General features: G+C 35.4%; 1 protein-coding gene across 3 annotated transcripts; it reads right to left on the bottom strand.

Annotated features, from left to right (window-relative positions):
* Window positions 1-9716: 9716 nt before the first annotated feature.
* On the bottom strand, window positions 9717-11354 carry LOC147483477 (protein DOUBLE-STRAND BREAK FORMATION-like). Of its 3 annotated transcripts, none has more exons than XM_086575801.1 (5): window positions 10859-11354; window positions 10585-10792; window positions 10358-10501; window positions 10171-10285; window positions 9717-10068 (listed from the first exon to the last, which is right to left on the bottom strand). In XM_086575801.1, exons 1-5 carry the CDS (start codon window positions 10915-10917, stop codon window positions 10055-10057), a joined length of 540 nt encoding a protein of 179 aa, XP_086431927.1. In that variant the 5' UTR covers window positions 10918-11354; the 3' UTR covers window positions 9717-10054. The 3 variants fall into 3 exon arrangements, with proteins under 3 accessions (XP_086431927.1, XP_086431925.1, XP_086431926.1); XM_086575799.1 differs by having other exon boundaries at window positions 10145-10285; window positions 10859-11353; XM_086575800.1 differs by having other exon boundaries at window positions 9717-10073; window positions 10859-11348.
* Window positions 11355-23150: the final 11796 nt, after the last annotated feature.

Raw genomic sequence — 23150 nt, 5'->3', positions numbered from 1 at the left:
TTCCCTGCAAATCTTTAACCTGTACAATAAAATGATTAGCATTTGTACTAGTAAGATGTCCTTCATCAAATTCAACGACAAAGAAATAGCTGTACCAGCGTAGGATCAAACACGTTGCTTGGGTTACACTCAGAAGGATGTCTTCCTTTAAGCTTGGAGGGCCAGAGACCGTGGATTGTAAACTTGGGCTGTCCACGGTCTTTTCGAAGGCAATGTGTTCCTGCTGCGTTGCATACACTGACCCCCCATTGAAGAGCAAAGATATAGTAGTCAAAAGAATTAGGTGAGGGTGCAAGGGGTTCATAATACTTGGTAGGAACCGAGAGATTTTTGTAAGCATCAGGGGACACATAAGTGGGAGCCGAGACATTACTATCAGCAGCAGGTGACACAAAGTTGAGAGCAAAGACATTATTGTGATCATCAGTTGACACAAAGATGAACAACGTAAGGTAAGAGAAACATAATGCAGGGTGGAGGAGATTGAAAGAAGCCATTCGGTGCTTTAGAGTAGAAATGTGGGGATGGAGAGAATTCTGAAACACATCACCCCCTCATTTACTGCTGTTGAAGTATGATATTACTGAATGCATGTAAATATGAAAAGGAAATAAAGGCATCTTTTATAATCAAATAAACAAAAACCAAGCAGACACCAATGAAAGCTATATGCAACAACGCATAAACAATCTCTCTAGCTAAAGTAAGGTGAAGTTAATTTCTCCTCCTACTCTTAGAAAAGAAAAAACCACCTCTCCTACCAATTTTTGCATTGATATCATAGAAAGACGTATTAAGTAATTGTGATAAGAAAAAAAGTCATCTTGTATAATCAAAATACCCCATAAGCAGGGAGAGACCGATGAAAGCTACGTGCAACCACTAAAGAATCTCTAATCGTCTTGCCAGTAAACTTTGTTTGTAGGAGGTAACATGGCCATTGGATATCTGAAGAGAAAGGGAACTTCCATTTCTAACTGTCATTTCTACTTGGCCGGAGTCAGTAAATTTGATGCCTTTACAACCGAACTTCTCGTCGAGTGTCTGTGTAGTGAACTGTGTTGGTGCTGTTTCTGTAGATGAAGAAGCCTTAATTGAATTAAGCTTAGGGTTGGGGAGAGGGAAAGATAGGAGTGAAGGCGTGAAGCCATTGGAAGTCCTCTGTTTTCAGAGTCCACGCATTGCTCTTACTCATCCTCACTATTTTGGTCTAATGAACTCAGTTCAAAGTTCTGACAATTTTATTGGTGTCAGAGGGGCAAAGAAAGCATGAAACAAGTGAGAAAGGAAGATAGAAAGGTTTATACTTTTGAAGGAGTGATTTTTTTGCTCCCAGCATTGGTTCCTCCAAGCGCTCTAAGGGAATTTTAAGCAATGTTTTGAAAACCGAACCGGTGATTGAATCGATTTTTTGTTAAAATGGTTCAACCAGGTTCAACCATGGTTCGATTCGGTCGGACCGATTGATGTTTATTTAGCAAATTTTTTAATAATTAAAATAATAAAATGAATAAATGCATGTTTTAATTCAATATTAAATGGTATTATATATCAAAACGAATTTCTTATACAAAAAACACATAGTAGCATGTTGGTTTGGAGTTTGGACTATCGGTTTCGTGAAATTGGGTATAGGTACATAGGTATCTAAATTTTAAGTTCGGGAGGAAATAACAAACTTTTTGTTTTTCCTCCATAAAAACCGAAATTTGACATCCGTCTCAAATTTCGGACCGATTTTTACAATTTTGACCTCTTTTATTAGTCCCAACTAAAAGAAGTCAACTACCAAAAAAAAAACGCATCTAAATTAGTTACCAAAGAGTAGTGGGTTAATCAAAATAACTAAAATTCATCCAAAATCTACAAAATTCAATTAAAAGTGAGATGAATTTTCTGGAGAGACCAAAACAATGTGGAAAACATCAACTTCAAAAAACTAAAAAAAATGTATGTTGATTACAACTAATTTCAATACAGCTTTAATAATTTAAAATGCATCTCTAATAATTTTGAATAGCATGTTTAAAGCTTGATGTAATTCAAATTGTGAAATTGTGAAAAGGACAAATGGTTTTTTTTTTATAAGACAATTGTATTATTTGATTCGCGACATCTTGGAGCAATACACACGGACCTTGTCCGATGAGTGGCCTCGATTGACACACACGCATGCACCTGCATTACATTTAGATTTTTGTATTATTTATTTGTGGAAAGAAATTGGCAGCTACAAATAAAGGGGTAAAAGGAGAAATAAAAAGTTTTAAAACAGTTAATACACCCAAAAGTGACGTGTTGCTAAAATTAGAGTAGAATCAAAAGATAATATTGGTCTTTCTCTAAACAAAAAACACACTAAAGAAAGTGTCTAGAACCCAATTTCTAGTATCTAGTTTAGGTGCTAGGTTCAACTCTCCACATTATCAATTTTTCAAAAAAAAAAATAATAATAATAATAAAGGTGATCTGGTTTAGAGCTGAATCGGTTCAACCGGTTTGCCGGTTCAACCACGGTTTAAATTTAAACCAATGGTCCAACCAAAAACTCAAGTTATACCTGAACCAAACCGAAAATTTATCGGTTCCGGTCGGACCACAATTCAACCATCAGTCCGGTCCGGTTTTCTAAACACTGATTTTAAGTCATGCACTCTCAGCTTTTCGACAAAAAAAGGGAAGTTACAACCTGCACAAAATCCTCAAAATTCCCAATTTTACTAGTTTGTCGCTCATAAAGGAAATAAAAAGAATAAATAAAAGAAGTGTGAAGAAATAAAGTTTGCTGTGGAGCTATCCAAAATAGATCACAACCGCTTATATAATGCCTCGAGATTTACACACAAATGTCTGTATGTATTTTAATGCAAACCAACGGTAATCGAAGTCCGGGCTGGCTAGGACCAATATTTTAGGACAAAGAAAACCCGGACTCACAAACGAGTGTATTTCTTTTTCATCTACTTCCCCCAAAAACGTGTTAATAACAATAATATCATTTTCTTGTTAGCTTGTTCTTAATGCATCTATCGTGTTTTTCATATTTTGATTCTAAGAAATGAGGCTCAGCCCCTTGGTTCTAACTCAGTTAAGTATAAACTCCCTCCCATCGGCCCATATCATATAACCTCCCTATTATTTAGGTCTCCTTAAATAACCTTCCTGTTTTCCAAAAAAGAGATAAAATCTGGTGTATTTTTATTTACCATTTTATCTTATTTTCTTTTTTACCCTTTTGGGATTAAAATTTTTCGGACTATATGTAAATGTATTTTTACATTGTCATATATATATATATATATATATATATATAAAGCTATATCTCTACTAGTAGTATAGCCTATAATGATCATGGCCTCTTAAATTCATCCGGGTATTTTTATGACGCATAATACCCTTGATGAATAATAAAATCAGATGCCTAGATATTTATTAATGAGGACTACTTTGTCTTTTTATGCCTTTATAAATTTTTAATATCGATATTGTCCTTAAATAAAAATATTGCTTAATACCTTTAAATAGGAGCAATCAGTTTTTTCATGTGGCAGTATATTAGAAAACCAAATCGACGCCATTCTCAAATGTACGCCATATATACTATAAATGCCATTTAATAAGAGGTTAAGAAAAGGGAAAGTCTAATCAGAGAATACGAACCGATTCTTTTCTCTTCTGTTTCTCATAATTTTTTTTTCTCACAATGAAACTACTACTCTCATATTGGTCCATGCATAAACGACCAATTGAAAAATCTATAACTGAGGTGGAGATATACAGGTAACCTCCGATTTCTTAGTTATTTGTTTCTGAATCAATCTATTTCATTTTCAATGACTGTTGGTTCCATTGATTTTTTTTTTGAAGTTGTGCTTAAGAAAACTTGATTATATCGCACTTGACCCCGTTCAATGATTGTTGGTTCTATTTATATCGCACTAGATTTCTATCTTCATATTTGCTTAAGAAAACCGTTTTCTATTTTTTTGGAATGACTGAGTAGTGTTTGTTTAATTCGAGCTATGGATGGATTTAGTTGTGGGCTTTCTTGTGATTCACGGTAGAGCTTTGTTTCACTAAGAAGTCGAACAAGTTTTGGGTGGATTAATTAGATAGATTACTATCAATCGTCCCAATACTAGAAATCTCATGGGCTCACCGGGCGAGGTGCAGATATTTCACTCGAACCATGGTAGAAGTTAGAACATTGAGATGATGACCCGAACTATGTTGTTACCGTGACTATTTGGGAATTTCTGGGAGATGTGTGGAAAATTAAATACAATATCGACTATGGACTCAAGGGTCTCTAAAAGTGGAGATTCAAGCAAGCCTATAACTCCCTCGATTTAACTTTGGTGAGAACCAAGTCACTATTGGGCAACAAAGGTTAGATCCCCTTTGCTTTCCTACTAATCGCTTATTGAAAGAGTTTCTTCTTGATGTATAATGAGCACTTACCATACTATTTTGGCACAGATTACCATGGAGGGACCAGACTTTGGATGAACTTCCTGAGGTCCTTTTGTTACCACCGCTTATGATTATGATGTTCCCATAGATGAATATGGTGAGATAAGATTCTTCGAGAAGTCCTGCATGCATTGGTTGCTCATGAATTTTTTTGTTTTGATTGCTTTTAACTTCACGACTTTTGGGTTTGGTAAGGCAACCTAAATTTGGGCATCTGAAAAATCTTCATATGGGCTATTAAGCTCTGTGAGGGTGCTTTTAATTTAAATCGACCGACCCGTTACTACTTCTTTTAATTTAGTACCTTGCCAACGCGGATCCGAAGCCGCATTAAAGCGACCGCACAAAAAGGCGACACCACCGGAACACACCTCCACTTATGAGTACCATAGTGGAACCAACTCTCAAGAGGATGGAGACACATGTGAAGAATCAACCATTGGATTCTAACCCGATCAAGTCGGGCGGAATGCAACATCCCCCCACGAAGGTCATTCATGTCGCTTACCGGTTTGCCAACATTGCCACAACAGATCCCGTGTGAGGACCGTGGGGCGCATCAAGGAAGATCGCCCAGTTTCTCATCTAAGAAGAGGTGGGATGCAGATGGATGCTCATAAACGCTTACACAATAGAACCCTACTACCTTATCAGATAGCAAATACCAAATCACCCATCTGCACATCAACCTATTTTTTTTCAAGTATTGAATATAGTTTAACATGAGCCATAATATTAAGTATAGTGCTCTAGTTAACCATTGAGTAAACTTATCAATTCTCTATTTTGAATTTCATTTTTTGAGTAAATGAGTGCATTTATTCTTAATCTTAACACTAGTTTAATTTCTTCTTGCAGTTGCATCTTTGGAGTAAGATGACTCACTGATACAAAAGGCTTAGAATCAGCAGTCAAGCTTCTGAGGATGAAATACAAGCATCAAGGAACTTTCCATTAGCACTTTGTCGAGTTTGTGCTGCTGGTGAAGGTGGATATTGGAAGATAACGGGAAGTAGTTTAAAAATTTACGGCAAAGATAGGAATGTTAGGTACAAGAAGTCGTTCAGCTTTTATAGAGGGAAGCCTGGTCGTGATGAAAAGACAGATTGGATTATGCATGAATATATAGTACAGCGTGGATCAGGAATGGTGGTAAGAAAATTTACATTCAGTACAACAATTTTTCATAGCATATGAAATTGAAATGACATTGTTTGTTTTGCGCTGAAATAGAGGATACTATATTGTTGGCTACATAGTCGTAAAAGTATATGATGATATTGCTCGTGGCACTTTCGGTGAAAGTTTGAGTCTAACAGACCTCGTCTTTGTAGATACTTTTGAAGGCCCCTAGGTTTGCCATCTTCTGCAATCTTGGAAATTTAATACATTTCACTTATTACTCCCACCTCTTGGTTTTGCTCTGGTTGAGGATTGACTTGGGTTCAAAGAAAGGGTATTCTTTACCTCCATAATGAAGTTGATCCTCCAATATTCCATCGAGACATCAAAGCCAAAGAACATCTTGTTGGACTCAGTTTAATGCCAAGGTTGCTAACATTGGACTTTCAAGACTAGCACCAGAGTTCTAGATGTTGAAGGGACCATACCCGGTCATGTATCCACAATTGTAAAGGGCACGCCGTAAGCATGAGTATCTGTGAGATTCCCCTTCTTCAAGCTCCACCTCTTTGACCTTCTTACGCCATAATAGAGGATATACAGATCAAGAGTGAAGGAATTCTACTAATTTAAGTAACGACCTAAGGTAACTCTCAGATCTCTGTACACTTACTTCAGTAAATTTAAGTTGGAAACTTGTAACGATCTGAGAACATTGTAGACTAGGGCATTATATAAGTACCTCAAAATTAATTGACAGGGATAATGGGATATTTATATATGAGTAATTGAATTATGTTATGCTTACTTTGTCTTAAATGTGAAATGTAATCAAATGCAGCTTCAACTCTGATGACTCGATCCATAATTTAGAGTGATGCTTGCAGTTTTCATATATGGATGCTTGATTTTCTATTGTTTAATATGCCTTAGTTTCTGAAATGTTCTATAATTGTTGAAGTTTCAATCTAAGTATGTGTGTTGAGCTATTGGTTTTAGACATTATTAAAATTGACCGTATGATTTAAACTGGTAGATTAATCTTGGATAAAATGCATTTGAACTCTGACTGACAATAATATATAGTGATTATAGAAAAAGTGCACTATAATGGATTAAACAATTGAATCACACTTTACCATAGTAGAAGGTGCCCTAGATACTATAAATGAAAGAAGTGAGTTTCTCTTGGATAGTGAGTGAGAACCATTAAGGAAACTGGGAAGAAGGTACTAACTTCGAATTACTTTTTTTTATTTGTGTTCATATAAAATGTTGACCTGTGTTTTCCCATTAAAGGTTTGCGATCCATGTCCCTCTCAAAGGCTGGTTTGTCCAGGACTTAGGATTAATACTATGCAATGCTTTGCATGTGTTAGACATTTTAGACTCTAAGTTGTTGGGTTATCTTAGCTGTTTAGTAATTCCCGAACCAAGGTGATATGACAGTCTGGCCTCCCTCTTGAGGTTTTATCTTGCATCTGTTTTTTGTTTTTTGTTTTTTTTTGGATGATTTGAGTTGTGCCCTTACCATTGATAATATGCAGGCCACTTTTGTTATAAAAAAATGTGATATGTATAATGACTGAAATGAGACTATTTTCATTGAAAGAGTTCAAGCTTAGGTTGGGGCGTGTAAAGTATGCTATTATGACTGTTAGATAAGATCAAAATCTAGAATCTCTACCTTTAGGGTTCTAATTTTATTGCTTTCCATTCTAAAGTCTAGCATCTAATTATATGTTGTTTCTACCTTGGTAGTTTGAAGGTTTTTTCGGTGGATCTTGATCTTCATAATAATAAATTTCTGATACTGATAATTCTAATAATCATCCAACGTTAGTGAATTTTTAAAAGACAATTTATCATTGTTGGAGTGGTAATTTGGCTGCTGCCTTCCATTTTAGTATCACGCTATCTCCACTATGGCCCTGACATCTTAGTCTCTTTGCTGGACTAGGTTCATGACTTCACACTATAAGTGCTATTATTAGCTCACATCCAGTGTTCTTCTGAAGTTATTTGGTCTTTAGTCTATTAGGTCGCTCTTTGAATTTGACAAATGTGTAAGTCGGACGCTAATTCCCCCCCTGTCCCGCCTTCGTCCAAGACATGATATAGACTAATCATGGTCGTAGATCAAGTGTTCTCTGTTTTTTTCTTTTATCGGTAAAATGTGATGTGTATATATATATATATATATATATATATATATATATATAATCATAAAGTCAAAGTTAAGTAGGATGAGATATCCCACCGATAGAACAAAGGAAAAGACAATACAAAATCAATACTAGAAAAAGGAAACTACTTACTATTAGAGAAAACTAAAACAAAGGGGTGCAATCATGCATGGCCGAGCAAGGACTCCCATCTTGAGCGCTTTATTTATGTGCCCTCAGGATGAATTTTTGAAGGAAGCAATTATTATTGCTCTTTCAAGGATTATATAGCCTCTAGAAGTTCGTTTAATAGTGTCCCTCACAAGTTAGGTATTCTTTCAAGGTGTATGGTCGGTATTAGATAGGAGTCATAGGACATTTTTTTTCTTTTTTCTTTCATGTAATCTTGGTTTTAGCTCGAAAGTGTTCTTTTAATTTTTATTTAGTTTTAATAATTGAATTTTATTGATAAGGAAGGAGATATTACTCACTCATGACATTACTAAAAGTAATGGTGTACAATGTAGAGAGAGGGGTCACTAGCATCATAGTGATGATACAAACAAAGAGCAAATTATGAAACACCATGTGAGAAATTTAGACTACATGTGTAACTAGTCCCCACATTGCAAAATTAAAAAGTTTGGTCCCTAATTTGACCGAAAAACAAGTTTAGTCCCCATATTGTCAAAATTTGTAAAGTTCGATACCCTTTTTAATCGTTTTTGAAAGGTTTTGATATTTTATCTGTTTCTTGACTTTCTTCACAAATTTAAGCTAGCCAGCTCCTGGGTAGACCTGCAACATATCCATGAGAATCCCACAACACCTCCTTATTCTGATGTTCATGATTGGAAACACCAAATCTAATGAATTAATTTTGTTTTGAGACATCTTTTCCGTCATCTCATTACTTGTTGTGGCTCTAGCGCTTACATTTTCTTATTTTTCATGTATGTACGTGAGCTGACTGGTTAATATTTGTAACTTTTCAGAGATAAATTGCGTGAGAAACAGAGACAGAAGAACTTGAAAGCAAAGAAGAAAGAAGAGCTTAAAACCCTAAACCCCAAAACCGAGAAGGCAAAACTAAATGCTACATCAACAGTAATGAGGAAAAAAACTGCCAAGCAAGCGGTAGGGCAGCTCAGACAGTGGAAGATGCAGATGAATTAGATAGGGATTACCGCTTACTGAAAAAATTGAAAAAGGGACTATCGATGAATCTGAATTAAGCTAAGCTCACTGGAACTGAGGAGTTGATCTAAAAGAACATAATCCCGAATTTTGGTCTAATGAACTCAGTTCAAACTTCTGACAATTTAGTGGTCAGAGGGCAAAGAAAGCATGCAAGTTACAAGTGAGAAAGGAAGATTGATTGGCGAATAATAGAAAGGTTTATACTTTTTGAAGGAAGCTTCCTAGTAAAAAACAGAAGAAGATTGAGTCTGGGAAACCAACGGAAAATGTGCACTTGTTACTTTCTGTTTTGGGTTTGAAACTGGCGTGATCAACCCCATTTAACTTTTTTTGTAATGTGTAAAACGTGGAAGGATAATGTATATGTCTTAAATAATTTATTTATGTGCTTCCAGAGAATTTTTATAATTTTACACAGTGCTTTCTGTAATTTCTATTGTTCTCATCAATGTTATTTTCTGAAAAATAGTTACTATTTGAATGAGATAATGAATTCCATTCCTCAATTAAGATAAGCCATAGCAGTGTCTTTTTGCAGTCCATGGTATGAAAGAACTGTTCTATTAATAACAGACATGTACTATAACGTGGCATTTGCTGCTGTTATGCTTTGTAATACCAATTGGGTTTGGCAAAAGATCTAATCATTTTTCGTGCCAGTGTGAAAACCTGTCCTTGCACATTCAAGGTTTCTATGCAGACCCAATGGAACTGCAACAGCCTGTATCGTAAATCGGTAATTGAGAGCCGAGTAAGTGCAACTCAAAGACTTAGAATTTTGATTGATAACTTGAAGGCACACAATAACACTCATGTTCCACCTTTCAGTATTGATGTCCTAATGATAACAAAAAATTTCAATGCAAGACTTTCCATCCACAGTAAATACAGAATTCTATCAGTATCCAAGGAAGTACAGGCTAAAGCTGTTTTATCCTCCATTGTTATTCTGCTGAAGCCTTTGAAGTTCATGCAGTTTTCGCATGTTTCGTTTCTTAATCCCGTCTCTGAACATAGAACTTGCCATACATCGACTCGCTGTTGGAACAGAAGACTTCATTTTGTCCAACTGTATTTCCTTCTTTTTCAATTGCTCAGCAGTCTGCGCCTGAACTAAACAATACACAAAATAAAACATCAATGGTCATAAATTCCGTTTCATTACCCAACAAAATTCTACTTACTAGTAAAGGAGAACACAAAGGCATACCAGAATGTGAAGAAACTAGTGTGACAGCCACATCCTTGAGTCTCTTAATCTCTTCAACAGCTCCAGCATGAACAACATTGTTTGCCTGAATGCATGAAAGTGCATTTTCACAACCCTACAAACAAACAAGTAAAATTTTAGCTTAACAACAACACCAATAAGCAAACAATAACATTTCATTAATTACCTTGACGGCAATGTAGTGAAATCCATTTTCCACTGAATCTTTAGCAAAATTGAACCATTCATGATATGAAACTTGAAGCCAATTCTCATCCACGGATTTTCTCTCTCTAAGAATCAATGCCTCATATCTTAATGCCAAACAACTCTGCCATGCCAAAGTCAACGAAATTAATACAAATATATTCAAGAAACTAGTAACGCCAAAGAAAGAAAGAAAGAATAAATTACCTCGACGTCAGCAACGAGAGCGAAAGCGCGAACAAAGAATTCGAGAACGTTAAGTTTATGTTCAACTGATTTCTCCGCGATTTCTTGAAAAAAACCGACGGATTCAGAACGGAGTAGAGTTTTTAAATGGGAACGAATTTGAAGTAAGGATTTTACATCTTTAGAGACTAGAATTGATTCTAGAATTCGAAGAGTTTGTTCAGTGAACCTGCATTTGAAGTGAGGGAGAAAATTGGAATTCGGAATATTAGGAAGAAGAGAAAGAGGGACATACCTTCGGAGATGAAGTTGGGATTGGAAAAAGGAAACTTGTTTTCTTACTTCGTCTGACATTTTTCGCGGTTTTTTTATGGAGTGTACTTGTCCACTTTTTATAGAGATCACTCAGAGTGGTTGGGTCGCCTCGCAGCAAAGAACGACTGAGTGGAGATTCCTGAAGGCGACCGACTCCGGGGCGGAGCGGTCGTTTTGAAACGTTGGAGGTAAGACTCGAGTGGTTCAAAGAGTCTTTGAAGACGGTGGCATTGTGGGTTGTTTGGCACGATTATGATAAAATTATTGGGAAAAAAGTGTTTTGAAAATAGAGAAGTTGGCGATGGAGGTGGCAGGCAGGTCAAACAGCCATTTAACTGATTTAAGGCGTTGTATTGGTTTTGTAGCAATCGTAGCAGATCGGCCAGTTCAGCGGTGGTGGGGGGAGGTGGGTCAACTTCCATCGGAAAAGTGGAGTTGAGAAGTTGAGCGCTGGAGGTAAAGTTGGGCGAGTGATCAGAAACCACCACAGACGCGCCAAATGTAAATGTCTAAATTTACACCAAAGTTTAAGACTTACCCCTGACAAGGGTATGATTTTGTTTGTTGTTAATGATTGTTATTCATGAATAAGAAGATGTCTACGTATCTGGCACTGTGTAAGTGAGATTGGAATTAAACCACACGTAGCTCTTAAGAGTTGCTTTTATAGGCATTAGGAGTGGACATCGGGTGCGACACGTGTACTAATAAGTACAGATGTGCGGTCAGGATAAATGACATGTGTCTATGAGAGGTACGCGGATAGCAGTTGTAGGTGTTTTAGGTTTATCTTAGTTGGCATAGGGTGTAATGATGGTGTTTTCCATAATAATGTGCGAGATTTTGGAAATGAAGAAAATTAAGAAGAAAGTGTTGACACTCACTTCTTGATCACGATCAAACGCTAAAATTTTGGCCGCTTATCCAAAGAGACCTAGCTCTAAGGTCGGTCAATTAGGCTGTGGCGAATATATATATCGCTTTTTTTTATACGACTTGGAAAAATGTGATATATCTCCACGAATATATAAGTTCTTTTTGTCGATATACATAACTTTTTTTTATATATCGCTAGATATATCCGATATATATTGTTTTGTCTACTATCTATATACTAAAGCAGAGACCTGTAATGGAGGATTTTTCTCTCTACATTGGCACTCTAATATGAGAGTTAGTTTTTTCTATCTTCTGTGCCACTCTAATATGAAATATAGTCTTTTCTAATAGCCTACAATCCCACTATATCGAACTCTTTGGAGAGTTTGAGTGTATTTCTAATTCTTATATTTGGAGAGGTGGAGTGTATTTCAAATTCTTATATATTTAATCAAATAAAACAAATTGCTAAAAAATAGATGATTTGTAAAAGGTAATTTCCTATTACGAATCAAACACTTTTAGTGTTCTAATTCTTATATATTTGATCAAATAAAAAAAAAATTGCTAAAAAATAGATAATTTGTAGAAACTAATTCCTTATTACAAATCATACAATTTTAGCGTCTATGATAAAACACTGACTTATTTCGAATATATCCTTAACACGGCCTCAAAACATATTTAAAAACAATTATACAAAAAAAAAAAACTTCACAAAATATATAATAGAAAATGAAAAAAAAAAATAACGTCAAAGCAATAATGACAAATATTTTAAAAAATATATAATCTTGAATTTAAACTAATGTCAAAAACAATTAATGGAGGCTGAAAACTAGATGCAAATGCATGAACTAACCTCAAATAATATTTAACGGGAAGTTGAAAATTGGATGCAAATGCATGCAAGCATTAAACTAATCTTAGAAAATAATTAATTGAAAATTGGAATATGGATACAACTGCATTAAACTAACCTCAAAGAATAATTAATGGAAAATCAAAACTTGGATGCAAATACATCAAACTAACATAAAAAAATAATTGTCGGAAAATCGGAAACTGGATGCAAATGCATTGATCTAACCCTCAAAGATTAAATTAACGGGAAATCAAAAACTAGATGCAACTGCATTGAACTAACCTCAAAGAAAAATTAATTATAAATTGAAAACATAATGCAAATGCATGGAACTAATCTTAAAAAATAATTAATGTGAAATTGAAAACCGGATGCAACTGCACTGAACTAATCTCAAAAAATAAATTAGAAGCAAATGCATTGAACTAACCTCAAGAAATAATTAACGGAAAATCGGAAACTGGATGCAAATTCATTGAACTAACCTCAAACAATAATTAACGAGAAATCAAAAACTAGATGCAAATACAACTTTATCAACTAATAAACGAGAAATCGGAAACTAGATGCAAATGCATTAAACTAATCTCACATAACTATTAACAGAAAATAAGAAACTGGATGTAAATGCATTGAACTGACCTAAAAAAACAATTAATAGGAAATTGGAAATTGGATGCAAATGTATTGAACTAATCGAAAAGAACAATTAATAAGAAATCAGAAATTGGATGCAACTGCATTGAACTGATCTAAAAAAATAAATAACGAGAATTGGAAATTGGATGCAACTGCATTGAACTAACCTCAAAATATAAATAACGGAAAATCAGAAACTGGATGCAAATGCATTGAACTAACCTCAAAATATAGTTGAGTTATATATTGTGGGAATGTCTGGATAAGTATAGTTTTGCATTTAAAATGATGTTTATTTTATCACTTTCTGTATGATTGGGAACTCCTTGCTATTCGAGTAGCTTCAATATATATGAACTTCACCTTATTAGACAATCTCACAAAACTTCAATCAAACTTCTATTATTAAACAACAAAATAAAGTTGAAGAGTTTTATCAAAGGTGAGTTCTTTTTTTTTAATGGAGAGTGAGGTTTTCACGTTATAAGAAATTTGGTTGAGTGATCAATATTATACTAATATATAATAGTTCTGCATATTTGCAAATATTTTTCAGAATAATTAATATAATAACTAACACCCGTTCGTAGATAATTTTTGAAGATTTTACATAGTCATGCATAATTTAAAGAATAATTAATGGGAAATCGGGAATTGGATAATTTTCGATGATCCCAAATAGTAAATCAAGCATAATTTACTTTTTATGTCATGTTTGCAAGGACACTATAGATTAGGGGTAATATCACCGGGGCGAAGTCAGTCGTGGGTCAAATAGTGATGGGTCGGGATGGGGCGGGTCTAGGGGATACAAATCTAATGGTCCCCAATGGGGCGGGGCGGGGCGAGTTGAATTGTCATGTCTTAATACCATCACCCGGCCTGGTGGGTCAGCTTACGGGGTGGGTTTTGGGTGGGTCATCCGGGTCGGATAGAAATTATCATTTTAACCCAATTTCAACTTGGTTATTTGCTTCAGAACTAGTTGCAGGTTGATCAGGGTGAGAGGCCCTGAAGGCGTTGTATTGGTATTGTAGTGACCATAATAGATCGGCCAGTTCAGCGGTGGTGGCGGGAGGTGGGTCAACTTCCCTCGGAAAAGTGGAGGAGAGAAGTTGAGCGTTGGAGGTAAGTTGGGTAAGTGATCGGATTTTCAAGGAATCAACCACAGACGGCGCCAAAATGTAAATGTCTAAATTTACACCAAAGATTAAAACTTAGCTCTTAAGTTAGGATAATGATCGAGAAGGGTATGGTTTTGTTTGTTGTTAATGACTGCTCTTCATGAGTAAGAAGATGCCTACGTATCCAGCACTGTGTAAGTGAGACTGGAATTAAGCCACACGTAGCTCTTGAGTGTAGCTTTTATAGGCATTAGAAGTGGGCATCGGGTGCGACGCGTGTACTGATGAGTACATATGTGCGGTCGGGATGAATGACATGTGTCTATGAGAGGCACGCGGATAGCGATTATGCGTGTTTTAGGTTTATCTAAGTTGGCATAGGGTGTAATGATGGTGTTTTCCATAATTATGGTGGATGACTGTAATTGTGTATGTATTACGGTGGGAAAATGGGCATAAGGATAAAATTAGTAATGATGACAGTAGCAGGTGATGAAGTTACAAGATGGGGTCAAGTGACGAGTCGCTGAGCTGTTGATTATGCGAGTCTTCTGATATAGCGAGTGCTTGGAGTTGCTTGCGAGTGTGATGGGCACTCGTATGTTTGGTGGTCGCGTTATGTTTGGGGAGTCGTTGTATGTGAATCTCGTGCACATCATGTGACTGGTGGGATGTCCCTTACACATTTAAAAACAATCTAGTTCTACGTCTACAACTTAATCAGAAACTCATTGTAAGGGACATCCCATCAGTCACGTGATGTGCACGCACAATGACTCCCTCAGCATAATGCAACCCCTAGACATACGAGCATTAGCGCGAGCTTCAAGCGACTCAATAACACTCACACACTTAACAATATTCGATACTTTCGGCCGGTCGGTGACTCGTTACCGACTTCATCTCATGATATCATTACACGCGCTCTTGTCATCATTACCAGCTTATTCTTAATTAAGCCCCTATCCGCCGTAATACATGCACCATTACAACCATATACCATTATTACGAAGAACACCATCATTACATCCTATGCCAACTCGGATAGACCTACAATTTGCTATCCACACGCCCTCATAGGCATACTTGAATATATATCGACCGATATATCGTACTCATCGAAGCACGTGTCACACCCGATGTTCATTCTCAATGACTATAAAAGTCACCCCTTGAGCTATGTGTGGCTTGATTCTAGGCGATCTCACTAATACGTTGATGGATCACGTATGCATCTTATTACATCTGAAGAGCGACTATTAATACCACTAAAACCATCCCTTTTGATTATCTACGCTTGAGAGCTAAGAATTAACTCCTAATCCTTGATGTAAATTTAGACATTTACACTAATCATGGTCATTTCCAATTGTCACTAAGTAGCAAAAAAAAAAAAAATGATTTTTCGTTTTGTTCTCTTTTGCCAATTAGTTGTGTCACTCATTGATCTCCACGACTAGTGTTGTTGACTCATTTCTATTAGCCCTTTAGTATTCCCCTACTATAACAAGAAATGGAGGCTGACTAAATTTTACTATTCATGGTCTATGGCCTAAAATTGGTGGACAGAGTGACACTTATTGTGATCGAGAAAACTTGAGACCTTTTAGCATGCATGCACACTGTAATCAATGAATGTTTAGCTAGAGTTTTATTTTAGTGATCCCTCCATACTACTTGAAGTTATATTTTACTGATCAAAATATTTTTTTATTTTTGTCTCATTTTTTGTAGATACTAAACTTATAGTCTAGGCTTCTAACTTAGTTTATAGAAATACTAATCGAGGGGGTTTTGAGGCATGAATGGAGAAAGCACATGTTTAGGTCTAAGACAATACCTTTATTTTGAGAAGGCGTTTGATCTCATAAACTTCATTGAACATCTGACTAGTCTTGGATACTCTAGGGAAACTCGTATTGTCTTCAAGATGCAATTGTTGAATAATCTCTATTAGTAAAGTACACCATAATTAACCTGACCTTTTAAATTAGACCAACCTTTTATCTACCACTAAATACCCTTGATTAGATATTAAAATAAAATATTCAATGCCTTTAAAAAGGACTATTCTGTCATTTCAACTTTTATTTCCATTTATACCCTTAAGTTATAACACCGTCACAAAGGAGTTTTGTGTAAATTCAGGTTGAAAACCAAATGCACGCACTATATGACTATATGAATTGTACGCCTATATTTATTAGTCATAAATTAAGACTTAAATTACCATAAATACACTAATCCTTTCCCTTTTCGTCTCCCTCTCAATCTCTACGTATCCCATCTTTTTTTGCAAACAGTAGGTAAAGAAAAATCGTATTATCTCTTGCCTCTCTTGAAATACTTGGGATCAATAGCCTTCTCTTCTCTGTCTCTTAAATTAAAAAAAAAAAAAAAAAAAAAAAAACCTCTAATCACTTAACCTCCGGTCTCTTAACCTCAACAAACAATTCAGAAATGTATTGAGTTTTTTAACCAATTCGATTGCCGCTTTTCTCCATCCTCTCTCACCAAAAGGTGTTCCCTGTTAGATTGTTGATAGTGTGGTTTGATGACATTATTTTCAGCTTTTTGTTTAAGTTAAATTTTGATAACTCTGGTAATTGAAACATTGAATTGATTTCTTCAATTTGTAAATTCGTAGAAAAAGAGAAAAAAGCTTTGGACTGCATGGAAAGTTGAAAAATGCTTCAATTACACCGTCGGTCAGTTCTATTATCTTATTTATTACTTTGTTGTTTCAGGTTTATAATGTCAAGAGAATCCTCACAGTTCTCTGATTTTTAGGCGATGTGTAATCTTCTCTTCTTAAGGTATGTGATTTTAATTAGTGTTTCGTATTTTTTTAGTTACATATTGTTTGATGAAATGCCTCTAAAGATTATCATGCATTCTCAGTTTTCCTAATGGTGTTTATGGAGCTTTTTATCACTAGGTTTTTCCTTCAATCTAGTCCAATGTTAGTTAATGTTGTTTTATATCCTCTACGAGACTATAATTAGCACTATTATATTTTTCTTTAGCATGTTTCGAACTTGTATGATTGTATCTACTGACTGCAAAATTATCGTCTTGATTATACATTCGCCACTCCCCCCAAAACATTGTCTTTATGTTGAGATTTGATTGCTTTTCATATTGAGCAGGTGTATCGTGTTCTTGTAGAGCCAATTATTCTGCCATTTTTCGATTGAGCGAAAGCAACATGCTTTGCATATGGTCGGACAGTGTGTAAACAGACTTTTCTTCTGTCATATTGATTAATGGAAATGATCATTGCCTATTGGCAATCTCCACAATAAATATACACCAAATGCCTATATACCCCTCCATTTCTCTTGTCTGCGAAGAAATTGGAACATGTCGGTGTGCTCGACTGTTGTATGCTACATGTCGTCTATCATTAATATTCATGTATTGTATTATTATTTTTGGCTTTGAAGTTTGGTCACATGGCTTATCATTACATCATCTTTGCGCACATAATGGGTTTGAAACTTTAAATGGGTAATCTTTTTGGGAATATACTTCTTACATCCCCACTACTCAAAACCAGTTTCTTGAATGTGCTTTGTTACTGTCCTTGAAAAGGTATGTATTTAGCCATGTCTATGCTTTTTACGAAACAATTTTTTCTTCTATGATCGATATAACTTATTAGTTCATCACATGATATATCGACGTGCCCATGAAATAACTGATGACATGCCTGCGACCATGATTCTGACAATTATGCCAATTTACATTGTGTTTTGTTTGGCTATATATCAACGATATTAACGGCTATGCAAAGTTTGGTTTTTAGGCGTATATCGAAAATAGTGCAAAGCAGGCTGGCTATCGACATATAGACTGTGCTCAAGCTTATAACAATGAGAAGGAGGTAATGATTTCGCTCTTCACATTACGAATTTTATACTCTCTCAAGCTGATAGGTTTTCCAATATATCTACCTTACTTTCTTACACTATATAAACGCATGCTACTCCAAAACAAAAGCCAAGACTTCAGTCACATTATATTTGTAATACTGTAAAGTGGAATTGATGTTCCTTCAGTTCCTTCAGGTCCATAGTTTGCTAGGAAGGGGTATTTTTCGATATAATCTTTTGCTGGTCTTTAATTTCCCCTTTAAATCGAAAGACCTGCCTTTATCTCCTTCATATTATATTAGCAAAAGTCCACATTGTCAAACATTTCTATTGGGTGGCCTGATGTGGTTTTCTTTGAATTTCCCGCTTTTTGTACTCATAGCCAAACTTGCCTTATGAATATGGTTTTGTTTTGAATTTGGTGTTTTCTTATTATTACAACTATGCGATCGATACAAACTCTGAAGAAGACATCCCAAGAATACTCAACCGCACCTGAAGAAGACATCCGAAGAATACTCAACTACCTATTTCTGAGCGGTAGCACTTATGGGTATGTCTTTGTCTTATCTTGGCTTCTTCTCTATTGGTGTTTAGGTAATTGTAAAGATTATAGTACATAGCTTGGTTAATTAATTGTATCATGTGGTAAGGCCAATTTGCCTCTCTTTTTGTTTGTTCTTTATTAATATCTCACTATTTTCATTGTCATTATTTCAGCGAATATCATTATCTACTGCTGCAAATTTGTTATAGAAACTCTCTTGCTGCAGCTGATTTTGTTATGGAATTTGCACCTTTACTTACAAACCTTCTTCAGTATCATGACTCAAAGGCAATGTTGCCTATATCCAAGCTTCAAAGTTCAAGTCATCATTTTTTATTCTTTGTCTTATGATATGTGTAACATTTTGCAGGTGCTGGAGCATGCTTCTGTTTGTTTGGCTCAAATAACTGAGGCACTTGCATCATCACCTGAGAAATTAGATGATAAAAATCACCTGAGCTCTCTGCACTCGTCAAGCCTTGCCTGGTCTTGGAAAGCAGATCTCCATGTGGTAAAGGATTTGGCCCATCTCAGCTCGGTCATTAGCTGAGTTAGGTAGAACGTGTGACTCGTGTCGCGAAAACCCATTGCTCTCACTTGGTGGGAGTGATGATAGGTTCTCTATTCTCATCTTTGCAGGCCAACCAAGGACGAGTGGAATTAGAAACTGGATCATCCGAAACTCCACCGCCTCAGTGACTCCACGATGGAGGAGAGAAATCAGGTTTGCGATCATCAATAAGACTCACCATGTCGATTGGTGTATATCTCGATTGCAAGGCAGCCTTCCCATCGGCCCCGACTCATTTCAACAAGCTCATCGAAGATTGTATTTGTTCCTCTGCAAAGTTCGGTTCCTGAAGAATTTGCATGTACCAATCGAGTTCATTTATCCGAGATTGAAATGGCGATCTACGATTACTAGCGGTTGCCAATCTTGTGATTCTTATCAAGCAACAAAGAAACATAGTTATCTTTACATATAGAATAACCAATACAAATTGAACTTCGAGAAAAGGCAATATAGTCTTCTGAAGGTTATGCTTTCTTTGCTCGACAACAAGGCCTTTGTTAAAATACTTCCAAAGATCGGCCAATACTTTTCTTATACAACTAACCGAACCGAGACTTGGCATGGAATTGACAAGAAATAATTGGAAGGGTGCAGGGAAAAAGTTGAGTATAAGGTCGCTAGCGTGGTTAGTCGGTCACATGTAATAATTCGAAATGATCACATTAGTACAGATAACTTTGTGGGTTCAAAAATGGGATGTACAAGAGATGTATACTTGCATTACCAAGTTAGTATGTTTTCATTTTCTACTACTTTAGTCCTATTTGTAGAAACATACTTGATATTGGCCCTTCATAGTATGTGGTCTGGTGGCTGACCTAAGGAGTTTGCTTCCTTTATGCTTTTATAATTTGATTCCATTAGCACGCCAAGACTTTAGTTTTTAAGCTTTTGCATCAAAGGATTATCAACCGTCTTTGTCTTTGTTTACTTGTAATGGTTTCGAAGTTTGCGGGCTTCAACTAAGGCATGGAATGGTAATCAGGAGGGACAGTTCAAATTGGATAGTGTCCCAGCAAGAGCTATCATTTTTATTGAAGGCCCACCTGGTGGAGTGGCCATTCTTATGGAAATTGTAGTTTGTCACTATAGTTAGCATTTATATAATTAATAAATGATATCGGATACAATATAACTATTAGACACTATATGACTATAGTTCATAGCCACTACTATTCTATATAATAGCAATTATATAGTATATATATAATTCCATGCTCTCATTATAAAGTTGTACTCTATAATTTGTTAAAAAGTATATACTTCTTATGAGAACATAAGTACAACATTTACGAATTGGTGTGTAGTTTGTCAATGTGGAGAGATGAAGTGGTAATATAAACTTCTGGTTTGTCAAATAGCCTCTGGCCTATGTTACATAAATGCTCAACCGTAGGTAACATAGGTATAGTTGGTGGCTTCAATGCTGAAAGGATGTAAGGGCTCTTTGGTGAGTCATAGCTGGTGGGCTCAATATGGGTAATCTGGCCCTTATTTTTCTATTATATTTTTGGCTTTTGAAGTTAGAACGAGGTCCCTTTGAATATATAAGCCTCCGATTAAGTTCACAAGTACATCAAGAGAAGTACATTTGCTATTGAGAATTGTCATGCATTTGGAAGCTCATTGTTGGATGTACTCAATTTTGGGAAGGCATACACACTTTTAGCTGTGTTTATTTGATTCTTAATTTCTTATCTATCTAGACTTTCAAATATTTCTCATCTCATTCAATTATTGTTAAGGATATACTGTAGATCACTTGATTTTCACTGATCGATCGAACAATAATGACTTTTTCAGTGATGCAAGCGCAACAGGTGTGCCCAATTTACTTGAAAAAAATGTGTACAGAGTTATCAGAAATTGGCTTAAACATCCATATGCATGCTTTGGAAACGAACTCTTAACATTGTAGGAACTTTTCTCTATCTCAAATTGATGTGAGTAGGTACTCTTTTTATTTGCTTAATGTGTTTTTTTTGATAAAACATATGTATCTTGAGGATGCTTTCGAAGAACATATCTCAACGCTTTATCATATCTCAAACATTGAGTGTGCGTATTCGTGCTTTTTGCTAGCATGATGTCCCCTGAATAAAAGCGATGCGGTATTTAATAGTTCTTCTTTTGTTGTATGGGATGTCTTATTAGCGGTATATTTTATTTATTTAATTATTTTTACTGTCTTTTTTGCATTCTTTTTTGCTACCGGATATTGAGTTGGTAAATTCGGATATCAAAACCATGGTGTTGTTTTTAAAATGGAATTTGATTCTACAGACAAATTTTGTTTAATATACATGTTAACATTGCACCTAAGAAAAAAGTTTTTCATCCGGACCACTTTTCTATCAAACAACATCACTTAAACGCCAAGCACCCTCAATTGAAGACTATACAAGAATGAGCTATTGATCAATGTTGAGTCTAAATTCAAAAGAATTACTTTTAGATGCAACCATGCTAAGGAATGCACCAAGATAGAACGTGCTTGATTTGAAAACTAGACATGTCACCAAACATTTAAGTGTACAATGCAAATGGACAACATATATGAAGTGTTCAGGGCTCAAGATGAAGATAGCCATGCATGCAGGTCCTCATTGTGACTCATGCTGATTTTTATGCTTCAATTTACAATATGTTTTGTTCACTTTTTGCAAATTCAATGTTCCCAAGAATGATGTAAGAACTAAGAATTAGACATTCTCGCTATCGGTTTTGCTTATGTAATAACATTTGTTTGGCTTACATTTCGTTCCTTAGAGTTTTTAAGAACGTATTCTTCTTGCAATTGTTTCTAGACCTAACCTCGCTATGTTTTTGCTTTTAAAAAAAAAAAAAAAAAAATCTATAAATTTTAATTCTCAGTATTCAGTTGGTTTTGTTAGGATATAATGTTCTTTTTTCTCCCTAATTTGAGCGCGCTTTTAAAATTTCTATAATCATGTTAAAGTATATTGAAATATTTATTTTTGTTGTTGTACTTTGTTAGCTTCGCAAGCGCAACGGCGCGTGCCAATTTGCTAGTTATCTTAATGCACATTGTGTAAGTATCGCAATATTTTGCAAATGTAATATAATCAATCCAATGAGATGTTAAAAAGAGTTTCGTATGAATTATACAAATAATTTTAATCCACCCAATGAGATGTTAAAGTTTTATTTGAATTATATACAAATAATTTTAATCCAACCTCGGTGTTGAATTTCGATTGTACTTGCGCTGATGTCATTTACCCATATTAGTTAGTTGCACTTTAGCTTTTTTTTTGTTAGACTGAGTGGTGTTGATCAGTCAAGGCGTGGTTGTATTCTAGTGTCTGGTGTGTTATTAAGACTTAAAAAAGTGTCCAATGCATTTTAGTCCCTTTAAAGTCGATAGGAATACAAGGTGTTGCTGGTTTGGCTTTGGCAGAGTATCAAGTTCTTGAATTGGTGTATGCTTACGACTTATGTTGGATTTTTTATTGGCTGGTAAAATCATTAGTTTGTTAGGTTAAGAGTTATGATTTCATATTGTTAGTGTGTTATGCAAAGAGATATGATTTTATGTAATATATTTTGTTTCATACACATTTGTCATCGATCCAATTGTTAAAAGTTATTCATATTATCATCTCTATGATGCTCTTGACTTAACTCAGCGTCTAACTAGTCTTGGGTATCCAAGGAGAACTCATACTACTTTCAAGTCGCAATTGTTGAATGGTTATCTCAAATTCTCAATGCACATCGTATCCCAATGTTCTCTAAAAGTAATTAA

This window comes from Coptis chinensis, chromosome 8 (assembly GCF_015680905.1).
Source record: "Coptis chinensis isolate HL-2020 chromosome 8, ASM1568090v1, whole genome shotgun sequence".
NCBI classification, from domain to species: Eukaryota; Viridiplantae; Streptophyta; class Magnoliopsida; order Ranunculales; family Ranunculaceae; genus Coptis; species Coptis chinensis.
The sequence above is the reverse complement of the archived record's forward strand: the minus strand, read 5'-3'. Positions and strand labels throughout refer to the sequence as shown.